The sequence below is a fragment of the Pollachius pollachius genome, assembly GCF_949987615.1.
Source record: "Pollachius pollachius genome assembly, chromosome: 5".
Taxonomy (NCBI): Eukaryota; Metazoa; Chordata; class Actinopteri; order Gadiformes; family Gadidae; genus Pollachius; species Pollachius pollachius.
This window is the reverse complement of record NC_136938.1, coordinates 28,097,513-28,112,903: the sequence shown is the minus strand read 5'-3', so window position 1 is coordinate 28,112,903 and position 15,391 is coordinate 28,097,513. Positions and strand designations below refer to the sequence as shown.

Genomic DNA, 15,391 nt, shown 5'->3' with positions numbered 1-15,391 from the left:
TCAGGGAAACTGATAACACACAGATACAGAGGATATCTGCGTTTATCGCGATTTTATCACTGTATGGTTTAATGTGGAGTCATTTTGCACCAAACCCCAGCTTCTACTCCTGCGGATGGACCCCAGTGGAGCACTGCTCGGATAAAAGGTACAACGTCCAGTAGTTTAACTAAGATTTCGAAGAGTGAGAGAACTTGGGAGTTAAGAAGGATAAGAAAGACCAACATGACACCGGGCCGTGAGGCGCTGGAACTTCTCTCTCAAACTCAGTATCAATTGACCTCAGCTAAAGGGACTTTGTGGATGAAGGAGTGATGATAAGTAACGTGATGTGAGTGAGAGCCTCGCCGTGGCGTGCAGCCTTACTGCCACCGTGCATCACCCTGCTCCACCCTCACCCCTTTATCCCTCAATATGTGCTGATATTCAGCAGATAATGTATAGGAAAGCCATCACATCTGCATCTTCGTCTCGTCTCAGGAGCGAACGGTTTAGAGGCTGCTCGGAGCCTCTTTCCTCCGAGTCAGAGCTTCTGATTGTTCATCCGCTTGATAAAGCAGCACCACACACACACACACACGCGAACGCGCACATCCCTCTAGGGTGTGTGTGTGTGTGTGTGTGTGTGTGTGTGTGTGTGTGTGTGTGTGTGTGTGTGTGTGTGTGTGTGCGTGCGTGCGCGCGCACACCCCTCCTCCGCCTGTGTGATGCCGAAACGATCAGTAGTGCGGGGCTCGAACGGGACCACCAGTGTGTTAAACAGTTTATCAAACGATCTGGAAGTCGACACTTGATCGTCTACATATTTGTTGAAACGCTTCCGTGCGTCATCACATGGAGAAGTGATGCCTCGGTCTCTCTAGATCTCTCTAGATCTTCCAGATCTCCAGGATGGATCCCCCGCAGCGGAGCGCCGCTGTTGGAACCGACAAGGAATTAAGTGATCTACTGGACTTCAGTGCGGTAGGACGCCTGGGATTATACTTTTAACTTTTAAACGTTCAATGTGTATCATGCATTTTTGCTTTGTTAAACCGATACCTTTTTTTTATTAGTGTCCTATTGACGTGTTATTATTTGCACATCGACAGTCTCTCTATATGGTCGGTGCCTTTTGTTAAAGGGTGCCAACAAGGCGTTTAACGCGTTACCGAGTGTTTCAAAAAAATCTTACCCTGCAGATGTTCTCTCCACCTGTCAGCGGGGGGAGGAACAGACGCACCAGCCTGGGCAGCAGTCGGTTCACTGCATCAGGTAGGATGTATCCTAACGCCTGTTAACTAATGCCGATGACTGTACTCTGTGTGCCCTGCTGTCTGGGACGGTTACAACTTTCAAAACATTGGCATTATAGTGGAAGAGTTTCCTGTTTTATTGTTGTATGGTTTCTTGTTGAAATAACCTTAATGCGTTTAACATCACCGGTTGATGCCTTTGCACAACTGGTGAGGAAACCTGAGCTCCCCATGGAATTGTCATGACGTTAAACGTGATCTGAGACTGGTTTGGGCAAAACGTAATACAGTTGGACAACCTTGAAGTAATCCAATCATCCAATCACTGGATGTCCAAAGAGTGTCATCAACAAAAAATGATTAATGACCTAATTAAATCTAAAGATGCATAGATATTGTGGCTAGCCTGCTACCTGCTTCTTTGATTACTTCCTGTAGGCTAAAGACATTAACTGAACACTGCTGTGCGAGCATTGTGTGAAGCTGTCTGCCGCTGCGGAGACAGGTCATAACTCAGGCATTACAGCTCCTCGGGGGCTGATCTGCATGCATTCACAACGCTTTGTTGTTTGCATTGTCTGTGAAACCAAAGAGATCCTTTAAGGCCAATAACAAGTACGATACAAAACATTTTGGAAATTGAGAATAAAATGAAAATGCTCAACAAAATGTTTAGAAATGTTAGCATGCATTCCTTAGGCTCAACTATAAGTCTTATTCAAACTAAACTGGTAACGTGGCAATAATGCTACATTAAATACTACGTTCGTCATTATAATTACGTGTATACAAATGTTAATTTGGTTCAAAATATGACTCAAGCAATTAATGTATTCAAAGACTATGAATCAGTATTGATCCATTCTTTAAAAGGCGTGTTTTATAGACAGCTTGTGAACTCAGGGTGATCACTACCTACCATATTCATTTATGGGTTTTTTTTGTTTTGTGTTGGACAAACCAAAGACATGTCTGTTAGGCTATCATAGGCTCTTACCTTACTGCTTAAAATATATGATAAAACCAGAAATTGGAACAGAAACCATTTCATTAATTTCATTATTCATAGATCAAATGAACTTGTGGATGTTGAATCCAATGGGAGATGAAGGGTCTTTGAAGCTGTTCTTGTGTTGAAGTTCCAGGTCGGATATAAAACTAGATTCTACCTCTGCAGTGGAAGTGCTGTGCACACATTCAAGTTTCATAAAGTGTTTACCAGAGACCACAGACACGTGTCATTAGGGTCAGGTACGAGTTTACCTGCTCAGGAGGCCTTTAGAGAGGCTGATAACCTTGGAAGCCGATCCTGAACCTTTCAGCTGGCATTCAGACTGCTCTCCAGGATTTGACTCTCATTGACCAACAACAGACTAAGCACATTGTTGGCAAGAGAAATTAAATGAAACTGGATTACAGAGCAGAGGAGGTCTGTTCCACATTTACCTCTGGAAGGACCTATCTCTTTTTTTGCATATTTTATTCTGTAAACCTTTAAAGTTCTCCTTTTTAATTGTAGTAATTGTTATGCCTCAACGTCTATGCTTATCAGAAAGATAAATCTATATGCTACCCGTCTCTCACCCTTTCATGGGCCCGTTGATTTCGCTCCATGGGTTTGAGTTTGTCCGGGTATCTCTGTTCACATACATAATTCAAAATGTTGACCCTATATTTGTGTATAAAGTAATTGTTATGTCAATAAAAATCGTACTATTGTTTTTTACATGACATACTTTACATACTCTTCATTGTCAAACTTTATTAAAACATTTTCATGCAAGTCCAATTCTTATTTATTGATCTTTTTAATTCAGGGCAGAACCCAGTGAAATACAGTACATCGAAATTGGCATGTTTATGTTAAAATTATATTTCTTAAACATGAATGTGTTTCCTTAAGACTTTCAAAGAATGTATAACTTTTTAGTTGTCTAGCAAATGTTCCTATCAAAAGTTCTCTTGATAGGAAGATAATGGACTTTAAACAAGTGTGTGAGGCAGGCTGCTGGAGCTCATTCCCTTTGATTGATGATGAAATCTGAAATTTCTACTTCTATAACCTAGCGATAGCTATTAGCCAATAAGCAAATGTGTTCACATTTTGATATGCCCTTATTTTTATACATAATTTGTGATAGAGGATGCCTTTATTGCCTACAACATATTCTATATAAACATATTGTGTGTATATACACACAATGTTTTTATTGGGTGTATATTGTTTTTATTCTTTTGTATTCAGAATGTGACTGGACTGGGAGAGTCTCTGTAAAGATGGGAGCGACCATCTTTTAGAGAGAACGCCTTCAACAGGTTCCTAAACTGCCAGTCTGTGTATAGCAGTGTTGTTAGTATTGGTTGTTGTTTCTCAGTGGACAAAAGCCACAAATAGACGAGCATTAACCCGTTATCCTCTGAAAGCTGCTGCTTCTGCCAGCTAGCTCGCAGCTCTTAGGAACCCTAAACTAATCCCTGATGATGTCGGCTGAGCGTTAAAACTGCCCCGGAAAATCTCTGAAGCACTCCCGCCTTTGAGGAATATTTGGCAGGAAGGGAAATTCACGTTATTTTATTGACGATTGACGATAGACGTACAGTCGCTTGGGCTTCTATTTCTGCGACGGTGGGTTCCAGTTCGACTGGTCCTCCGGTGTGTCTGAGTGGCGGACTGACTGCTGCTCTCTCCTGGGACAGGTATGGATGAGAGGAGCGGCCCCGCCTGGAACCCCAGGGGCCCGTCAAGCCCTGAGAACCAGCCCCCCAGGGTGAGACTGCCTGTTGATGCACAACACAACGCATCGCAACACTACACAACCAACACAACACAACGCATCGCAACACCACACAACACAACGCATCGCAACACTACACAACGCAACACTACACAATGCAACACATCGCAACGCAACCAACACAACACGATACTACACAAAGCAACACTGCATAACGCAACACAACACATCGCAACGCAACCAACACAACGCAACACTACACAACACTATACAACGCAATAATACACAACACTACACAACGCATCGCAGCATTACACAACACTACACAACCAACACAACGCTACACAACGCAACCAACACAACGCAACCCAACACTACACAACGCAACGCAACACATTGCAACGCAATGCAACACATCGCAACGCAACACTACACAACACTATACAACGCAACACTACACAACACTACACAACGCATCGCAACACTACACAACCAACACAACGCAACACAACCAACACAACGCAACCAACACAACGCAACACTACACAACGCAACACAACGCAACCCAACACTACACAACGCAACGCAACACATCGCAACGCAACCAACACAATGCAACGCAACGCAATGCAACACATTGCAACGCAACGAACACAACACAACGCAACGCAACACAACACAAGCTGCTCCTCTAACCAGGGCTAGCCTGTTACAGGTACACCTGTTTATTTCGTTCCATGGTTTGCTTTATAAATACAATTATATTAATGATATAGTTAATTCATGGTGATTAATTCATCGGTGATATATATATATATATATATATATATATAAAGAATAATATGTCCATTTTATATTTATAAATGACAGACTTCTTTCATGTAAATAGAATTGTACAGGGCGATGAATGCGCGTGTTTTTTAGGAATGCTAAGCCCTCAGTGCCTCGCTCCCCGTCTGCGCGCTGCCGTCCATTGGACGGGCTCCTCGGGTGTGAGTGTCGCTGTCGACTGGCCGGGTGTAAACATCTCCTTCGCGGCGCGTGTGTCTGTGCTCCGTTCTGCCTCGTATGAATTTCATTTCATGTCAGTCTCCTGTCACTTTCCATCACGGCTGCAGAGCGTCAGAGAGCCAGTGAGCTGCGTTACCTTGTTTGTGTCTCGTGCCCTTCCCCGGTGCACGGCTACAGGCTAGGGCAGCACAGGCCGCGCCCACCCTGAGTTGGAGACGGGGACACTCGAGATGTCTTCGCTCGGGGTCCAGACACCAGTGTGTTGGTGACATTGCCAGCGAGAAGACAGCTGTTTCCACCGGAATATAATAAGACAAGGGAATGTGCACGCAGGCACTCGTGCACGCTGGCCCTCGTGCACGCTCGCTCTCGTGCACGCCCATGTTTCAGAGCTACGGGCTCGATTGATACACACAATGTGTCGTTATGTTACACCCGACCGCCCATATATGGGCGGTCTGGGTTCGCTGTTGCATCGCAGAGGGTCTGAAGGGGTCCACCTCACAGCCCGTCAGGGAGGGAGGAGACTCCTCGGGGCTGGTTTAAGCGGGGGGGGGGGGGGGAGGGGAGGGGCTGCGAGGGTGTGATGAACAGCCCCCCCCCCCCCCTCCCTGTGACCTTGGCTTGCTGCCAGCCGCTGCACCCTGGACAGCTGTGGCTGTAGGCCAGCGGGCTGACAGCCAGCACCAGGCCCACATACACACACACACACACACACACACACACACACACACACACACACACACACACACACACACACACACACACACACACACACACACACACACACATCCATCATAACCACATCGTGTTCCCTGAGCTGCCACCCCCCCACCTGGGAACAGGCTAACGGTTAAAGAGCTGACACTGTGGCCCGTTGTGGGCGGGGCCAGCCGCTCCCCGCCTGCATACACACGCCCCCGCGCCGCGCCGCACGGGCTGACGGCTGGCTGCCTCTACGCATCCGCCTCCTCTGCTCTGGTGTCCCGTACAAAGGGCCCCGGACTGATGTGTGTCTGTGTATATCCGGTCAGTGTGTTTGTGTGTGTGTGTGTGTGACAGTTTGTGTGTGCAAGTTTGAAAGAAATGCACAGACACACAGGAATAGAGAGAGACTGACCCTGAATGTGTCAATGCCGTGGTGTGATTAGTGAAGTGTGTGTGTGCATGCATGCGTGTGCGTGAGTGTGTGTGCGTGCGTGTGTGTGTATGTGCGCGCGCGCGTGTGTGTGTGTGGTACGGATCCGAGTCCAATGGGGAATCAGCGCGGCGGTGTGAAGGGCCAGGCCTTTTCAAAAGCGGCCGCTGCCGCCGCCGGGCGGCTGCCGACGGGAGCTTCAACACGGGGAAAGCTGAGCGGTGGGGCAAAATCTGTGCGCGTTCACATGGGCGGCAACCGCTTCCTGGTCCAACAGCCGCTTTTGTAACCGCCCCCCCCCCCCTCTGCCGCCCATCCCTCGTTGAAATGAACGGAGCCGGCGAGTTGCCGCGCGGCGGCGTGAAAGCAGCCTGAGTGTTGTTCTAGTCGGGGCTTCACAGCAACAGACTAATGTTTTTGTTGGACTTGTGTTATGTATAATATGTTGTCTATTGGTGGTTTTTTCTGGCCAATTAGGCTGTTGTATCACTCCATTAGCGGGCACCTGACCACCACGCTAACACTCTGATCCACCCCCAGGGCTTCACCGGGGGTTCTCATTACGGCGATCAGCTGAGTGACAGTCGGTTAGCGCCCCTCCAAGGACCCCACGCGACACCTTTCATGACCTCGAGCAGAACGGGTAAGGAGATCATTCCTGTCACCTCACCCCCCGACGCCCGTAGCCGTGTAAACACGCCCCTCGCACACGATGCATCTGGAGGGAGATCAGAGCGACGCTGACCGTACTCCAACCGCCGCCTCTTTCCTCCTCTCATAACCCCGTCCTTTATGCAACTCCTCTCTCCCCTCCTAGCACGGGCCCTTTAGAATTCAATCGAAACCTGAAGGACAGAAAGTCTTCCAGGGGTCACTAATGTTGTAAGCACCTTCGTTAAGCAAACGATTACTAAGTGTTTTCTTTAGTTGGGCAACTTTTGTTGAATTCACTAAATATTTCATTGTTATGTTACATTTGATCATCGTGACCTGTCCATTAGATCTGTGTGTATTTAGCACCATTTAAATGTGTTAACATTACATCATTGATGTGCTGTTGCTTTGAGCTTGTCTCTTGATGTTCTATGGTGGCCATTTGAGGTCACTGCTTTCATCCTGAGTGGATGAGACGCAATGTGTGATATTTTTTTATGCCTTTGATTTCTGTGTTTCATGCTGCATATGCGGGAAACATGTTCTGTTGGTCTGTGTTTTATCACAGTGTTTGTTGTCCTGCTTTGTGAATCCTCAAGTAGATGGTTTGGTTTGACCTCAGAATTGCTTACTTGTGGGGGGTCATAGCATACGTGGTAATGGTGTCATCTCAGGGGGGGGCGTCGACCTCAGGCAGACTGGAACCAACGGTCTTACTGGTCTTGCTGGTCCCACTTCATCAGGCTGGCCTCTGCGATTGGGACTGGCAGGTGTCTGCAGAAGGATCTACGCTAATAGCGTTCTATAACGCTGTCACCCCTCTGACTCTCCCCCCCTGACTCTCCCCTCTCTGACTCTCCCCCTGACTCTCCCCCCTCTGACTCTCCCCCCCTGACTCTCCCCTCTCTGACTCTCCCCCCCTCTGACTCTCCCCCCTCTGACTCTCCCCCTCTGACTCTCCCCCCTCTGACTCTCCCCCCCTCTGACTCTCCCCCCCGACTCTCCCCCCTCTGACTCTCCCCCCTCTGACTCTCCCTCCCTCCCTCTCCCTCCCTCTGACTCTCCCTCCCTCTGACTCTCCCCCCTCACACTCTCCCTCTGACTCTCCCCCCTCTGACTCTCCCCCCTCTGACTCTCCCCTCTCTGACTCTCCCCCCTCTGACTCTCCCTCTGACTCTCCCATTGACTCTCCCCCCTCTGACTCTCCCTCTGTCTCTCCCTCTGACTCTCCCCTCTCTGACTCTCCCCCCTCTGACTCTCCCCTCTCTCACTCTCCCTCTGACTCTCCCCCCTCTGACTCTCCCTCTGACTCTCCCCCCTCTGACTCTCCCTCTGACTCTCCCCTCTCTGACTCTCCCTCTGACTCTCCCTCTGACTCTCCCCCCTCTGACTCTCCCCCCTCTGACTCTCCCCTCTCTGACTCTCCCCCCTCTGACTCTCCCTCTGACTCTCCCTCTGACTCTCCCCCCTCTGACTCTCCCTCTGACTCTCCCCCCTCTGACTCTCCCTCTGACTCTCCCTCTGACTCTCCCCCCTCTGACTCTCCCTCTGACTCTCCCCTCTCTGACTCTCCCTCTGACTCTCCCTCTGACTCTCCCCCCTCTGACTCTCCCTCTGACTCTCCCTCTGACTCTCCCCCCTCTGACTCTCCCTCTGACTCTCCCCTCTCTGACTCTCCCCCCTCTGACTCTCCCTCTGACTCTCCCTCTGACTCTCCCCCCTCTGACTCTCCCTCTGACTCTCCCTCTGACTCTCCCCCCTCTGACTCTCCCTCTGACTCTCCCCTCTCTGACTCTCCCTCTGACTCTCCCTCTGACTCTCCCCTCTCTCACTCTCCCTCTGACTCTCCCCCCTCTGACTCTCCCTCTGACTCTCCCTCTGACTCTCCCCTCTCTGACTCTCCCTCTGACTCTCCCTCTGACTCTCCCCCCTCTGACTCTCCCTCTGACTCTCCCCTCTCTGACTCTCCCTCTGACTCTCCCCTCTCTGACTCTCCCTCTGACTCTCCCCCCTCTGACTCTCCCCTCTCTCAATCTCCCTCTGACTCTCCCCCCTCTGACTCTCCCTCTGACTCTGTTGGTTAGAGCGAGAGCGACTTAGAAATGCTCTGCATTCAGCCTGTCCATCTACAGCCTCCACATTCTTTGGTTTTATAGATGCATGTTTTGGTATGATTCATAGCTTTGATCTCAGTCCTGTCCCGCAGTCAGTGTTGGTTCTCATTGGTTTATCCTTCAAAACAGAGTAGATTTAGTCTATCAATAAATAGTCGCCTTTTAACAGCGGGTGATTCATTGCCATGCTAAAATAAAATGCTCTGAAATGTCAGAAAGATGCATTTCCAATTCGATAAAGTATACGATTCAGCAATAAAGATGTATTCAGAGCGAAGGGGGGTTTTCCTTTCTTTGTGTTTGAAGTTATTTCATTACTTTATGGACGGGTTCCCGATGTCCTGATCAGCTAACGGAGAGCTCGCTGATACTGAGGTGATAGTTTGTAGTCGTGGCGTTTATGGAAATCAAGTGAATGTTCTGAAGAATACAGCTTCTGTCCGAATGGTTTCAAGGACATATGATAAACCCTGCAGGCTTTGTTACAACGATCTCATTTCACAGCCGATAGTGTTATCATAGTATTTTCCATATTTGTAATATATAAGATGCACTTCTAGTCCTTTGCACGAGAAAATAATCCATATTTGCTCCTGCCTTGTTTCCTGTGTCCCCCCTAAGCCTGACTATGGGTTACAGTGCCCCCCTCCCACGGGGTCCTTGGCGTGTTTTAAGTAGTGCGGTTGCGCCGTGCTAATGCCCAGTCCCCCGGGAGCCCCCCCCGACCGGGCGGGGCCGGGGCCAGGTGCTGCTCAGGTGTGAGCGAGGTTCTCCCTGCAGCGCGGTTCACAGGTGCTGCCGAAGCTGCTCCCACCTTATTACACAGACACAGACACACACAGACACACACACACAGACACACACACACAGACACACACACACACAGACACACACACAGACACACACACACAGACACACACACACAGACACCCACACACACACAGACACACAGACACAGACACACAGACACAGACACAGACACACACAGACACAGACACACACAGACACAGACACACACACACAGACACACACACACAGACACAGACACACACAGACACAGACACACACACACACACAGACACACACACACAGACACACACACAGACACACACACACAGACACACACACACACAGACACAGACACACACACAGACACACACAGACACACACACAGACACACACACAGACACAGACACACACACACACACAGACACAGACACACACACAGACACACACACACACACACACAGACACACACAGACACACAGACACAGACACACACAGACACAGACACACACAGACATACACACTCACACACACACACACACACATAGACACACACACACAGACACACACACACACACAGACACAGACACACACACACAGACAAAGACACAGACACACACAGACACACACACGCACACACACTCACACACACACACACACATAGACACACACACACACAGACACACACACACACACACACAGACACTCAGACACACACACACACACACTCAGACACACTCAGACACACACAGACACACACACACACAGAGACACACAGACACACACTCACACACACTCAGACACATAGACACACAGACACACACACACACTCAGACACACAGACACGCACACACACTCAGACACACAGATATGCACAGACACACACACAGACACACACCCAGACACACAGACACACAAAGACACACAGACACACACAGGCACACACACACACAGACACACAGACACTCGTACGTGAAGACATACCACCGCACACAAGTGCTTGGCCAGTGTCCGCAGGTTACAGCAGGATGCGGTATCAGCTGACTTCTGTTAATCAATCTTTAGCGGGGGTCACCTGATCATTTGTTTAATAAACGGTGGTGATCTTTAAGTCAGGAGGAGGAGTCTCGGCAGCCTAACAGAGTGGGGCGTCGTCTCGTGGACGTCGCCGGTCATTATGCGGAGCTGCAGGGTGCGCTTATCTGCCACTGTGCTCATGGGAGCGTGAAGTCGAGCTGAAAGGCTACAAATCCCTTTCCTCCCCCCCCCACACCCAGCACGGCTCCCCATTCCTGGGGCTCCCCACCTCCATTATTGCCGCTGCCTTACCCAGACTCCCAGTATGCTACTGGTGAGGCTGCCCAGCAGCAATGGATCAGCTGGGGGGGCGTCTTTAAGAAGCAGAAGAGAGCAGGGGATTGGCTAAGGTGTGGTGACATCACAAAGAGACTTATTTTTAATGGAGGAGTTTGAGTGACCATCTGGTCGCTCTTTGAGCCAGGAATTCCAAATCAGTACACTGAGCTCCTGGAAGGAACTGAAGTGAGCGTTCATTTGAATATGTTAGAATTTCAGACCGCGGAGACCCTCATTAGCCTCAACACTGAACCATGGTGACCGCTTTAGTTGATTGATTGCATGATTCTTTGATTGCTGATAAAGTATCAAGTTAATAGCCTGGCTCATTAACTGCATAATCGCCTGAAGATGACACCATAGTACACATTTATAGTAGATTGATCGGTTTTTACGTTCAGATTACTTTTAAAAGCCTATTTTTGAATGTCAGATTTATTCTTTAATTATTTATTTGCATTTAGTTGGCTGATCTATCCTTTCAACAACTTTAAATAATATACATTTGTTTAATTTGACTGCATTTTATTATCAAGCAGTACATGCAAGGATTTCAGTCTTGAATTGATTAAGCTTGTTTAATGTATGCTGTCTCTTGTTACGTCTGTTTACTGCTGTTGGTCCCCGGCTGCGATGGCGAAGCCCTTCTGAACCCAGCAGCTGAACTGGGCTGCACTGGGACCAGTTTCCCTGAACCCTCGCGGCGCTTATTTTAACTGAGATGAACTGGATGAACCCACAGATGATTGAGTGATGCAGGGAAACTGATTTAATCCATTAATTCACTGAAAAGATACGGGCGTAGTGTCGGTGACATCATCGCTGGTTTACACACGGTGTCGGTAACATCACCGCTGGTTTAAACACGGTGTCGGTAACATCACCGCTGGTTTACACACGGTGTCGGTAACATCACCGCTGGTTTACACACGGTGTCGGTAACATCACCGCTGGTTTACACACGGTGTCGTGTCATCACCGCTGGTTTACACACGGTGTCGGTAACATCACCGCCGGTTTACACACGGTGTCGTGTCATCACCGCCGGTTTACACACGGTGTCGTGTCATCACCGCCGGTTTACACACGGTGTCGTGTCATCACCGCTGGTTTACACACAGCCGTTTGAGGGCGTAGATTTGCCTTCTACAGCCCCTCACCATTGCACCATCGCCAGTCCAAGTACAATGGTCCCAGTACAGTGGTCCCAGTACAGTAGTCCCAGTAATCCCAGTAAAGTTGTCCCAGGAGAGTGGTCCCAGTACAGTGGTCAGTGGTCCCAGTACTCCCAGTACACTGGTCCCAGGACAGCGCTCCACTCTACAAGGCGGGGGGGCGGGGGGGGGAGGCTATGTTTGTGATTATGAAGTCGTCAGCCATGAACCAGTGAGTCTGGAGACGGTGGTCTCTCTCAGGTCCTCGGGGGCCCATTGATTGGTGGCCGTGTGTGTGTGCCTGATGGACTGTGAAATGGTGTGTTTGCGGGCGGCTGTGTCCCACCTGCGTCCCCGCGGTGATGGATTGGACCGGTCATGGGACTGCTCCCATCTGCTCGGCAGTAATGCAGTAATGCTTTCCTCTGGACGTTTAAACAGCGACAGTAGAAGAAGAGTTAGGCAAAGAAAGGTCAGGGCCGAGTTACAAGACGTTCCCGCCTCGTCCACTTCCCCCTTCAACCCTGGAGGAATGTTGACCACGGCCTCATCCCCGGTTCACCACGAGGTCTGAAGTGAACCGTACAAGGAGACATTTACATCTACATTTAGGGCATTTAGCAGACCCTTTTATCCAAAGCGACTTACAATAAGCAACCAACAATATATCTCTGTCGGTGCAGTAAGGTTGTTCATAGAACCAAGTGCCAAGCACTAACTATCGCTAGGTAAACCCATTCCCCGTACACAACAAAGATAGCATTTTAGCCATCCTAGTCTATTCTCCCCTGTTTGATTCACCTCATACCGGTCCCTCTCTCGTCTCTTTCTCCTGTCTAATGACTGCTCCATCGTGGGGAATTAGTTGACGCCTTCATCACTGCCTAATGTATCGGTCGGGGAAACAAAGGATGAGCTCAAAATGCAAATCGGAACTCATTACCATTTGTGTTTGAGTGAATAATCGTCAGTGCTGACACGGCGGTAAACAGTGTTCAGGGTCCGAGGTTGGAGTGTGGAAGAGGCGTGTTTCAAGGCTGTGTTGTTGTGTGTCCACCTGTCTCTCTGAGCGGGTCTGTCTGTCCATCCCATGTTGGCAGGGGTTTCCCTGCACAGTTAGTTTGGCGCGTTCTCTGCTGTCCATGAGGACCACCCCTGATCCAACGCCCCCACGCCCGGCTCAGTCTTTATACACCTGGCAGACGCATCAAAAGGCTTCAGAAGAACGATGAGGACACACACTTGAGGGAAGCATTTTAAGGAGAAGTGGTTTTGAGCCAAGAAATTGAGTGAGTGGGCCTGTATGTCTCTGCTAGACAGCAAAATTGTGTTGACGATACACGTCAACAGTTTACTTCTAAAGAAACCTGTCGTTTACAATAGTCTGTTTTTGGAACCTTGACAAATGACTCATATTTACGCTACGTGCACAGAGATTATTTCTGTTTTTTAATAAAGTTAATAAACCACATGACATTTGTACCAATGCACACAGGAACAAACCTAGCAGACGTTTATGGTCTTTCCCCTTCATCCCTATTCTCAAGTCCTCCGTCGCCAGCTTGTTGACTTAAACAGAGAAGAGGCTTCTCGTTGTGGCTGAGGAGTCCACTAATTGGCTCTTTTTGTGGCGGTGGCTCTGACTGATTCCCTGGAGACACTTGGGTCACTATCCCTCACATTAGTACCAACATAGAATCACCACACATAGCTGAGACACCACTATCAATTCAAGACATGCATTGCATCTATATGGCATATACATATGCCATATACAGGCCATACAGTATACATTTGGCTGTACATTTCTTAATCGAAATGGGGAAAAGACTGAAACGATTGTCACAGACAGCCCCTTTTGTTTAGTGCAGCCTTCAGTTCATCAGGACACCTTCAGAAGGTTCACTGTGCTGCACCAGACTAAAGTGGCATTTCGCCACAACAAGAAAAGCTTTACAGCTCAAAGAATAGTGACCTGCTCATTCCCCAGAGAGTATCCCTCCTCAGGAGGTATCTCCTCCTCCGGTGTGTCTTTGAGCTTTTGGACCTGAGGCGGATGGGATTGGATCGGTGATCTTCAGGCTCCATGGGTCATGGGAGACTCTTGGATCAGCTGAGCCTCCCAGGTTTGAGCAGCGTGTGAAAGGGTGAATTCCTGAGCACCACTCTGCCCTGGTGGGATGTGAAACAACAGGTGGTCCTGCATTATTCACGGCAGACACAGTGAGTGGGAGGAAGCAGGCTAATGATTCATGTTGACTCAGTCTTGACCAGACCTTTCAGTTTTGAGGTCCTGTGAGAAGATACGATTTACACTGAACCGACCTACGGTAATTACATTTAGCTAGGGTGATGTGCGTATCATTTCAACCAAATGGTCCAAACGCTGACTGCAATATTATATAAATGTGTAAGCTTGCCATTGCGCCACCTGTTGGCCAGTGACAGCATTGTTTCATCATTGTTTCTATTGTGCAATTCAAATGATAAGTAGTTATGGCTGATTTGGTTTAGGACCACCTCCTCAAACAAATAAATGTTTTAGAGGCTAGCACACTAAATCCTAAATGGTGAAGAAATCTCTTCAGCCGTAAATGGGTGCAGTTTATATCCAGTTTGTCTTGAACCACGACCTTCAATGAATTTTGACAAACAGACACGGTTCAGCGTTAGCTGAAGCGCAAACTTGCTAAATAAAGCGCCACTTTCTGCATTTCACAGTGCATATTTTTGCATGTGCAAAGTTACATTGCTCTAGCCAGCAATTCCCAACTCTCGGGATGTTGAGACAACGAGGCTGGAGTAGAACCATCATAAACCAGCAGGAAAACACAAGGTTTCTTCGTTTCAGAACCCCAAATGAAATGAATTAGTAAATCTATCTCTGGAATATATCATACATAATATTCTGGAATTGTATCAGTAGATCATTGTTAGGAACAGCCCAATACTGTTCCCTATTCATGACTTTCGGGGAGGATTGTTCCATCAGAGTTCTTGTTGATGGAACACAGAACAGCCTCTCCCCTGACGGAGTCTCCTGAGACACTGGGAACAGATGCAGCAGCCTCTTCTCCTGCAGGACTGCACGGATAAGCACTTGTGAATTCTGTGAGACGAGGCCGGGTTCACCTGTGCACGTGGAAGCGACGCTCAGATCAGTCATTGTGCAACAAAATATCCAGACTGTGCAAGTTTTTAACTCCCT

At 48.6% G+C, this 15,391-nt stretch overlaps 1 protein-coding gene across 2 annotated transcripts in view; it reads left to right on the top strand.

Annotated features, from left to right (window-relative positions):
• The first annotated feature begins 9 nt into the window (after nucleotides 1-9).
• tcf12 (transcription factor 12) overlaps nucleotides 10-15,391 on the top strand; it is a 45,996-nt gene continuing 30,614 nt past the window's right edge. For both annotated transcript variants that reach the window (XM_079736433.1, XM_079736432.1), the window contains exons 1-5: nucleotides 10-148; nucleotides 864-963; nucleotides 1,182-1,254; nucleotides 3,933-4,003; nucleotides 6,660-6,762. In XM_079736433.1, the coding sequence (XP_079592559.1) occupies nucleotides 892-963; nucleotides 1,182-1,254; nucleotides 3,933-4,003; nucleotides 6,660-6,762 (319 nt within the window). In that variant the 5' untranslated portion in view covers nucleotides 10-148; nucleotides 864-891. The remainder of the gene's footprint in view (nucleotides 149-863; nucleotides 964-1,181; nucleotides 1,255-3,932; nucleotides 4,004-6,659; nucleotides 6,763-15,391) is intronic.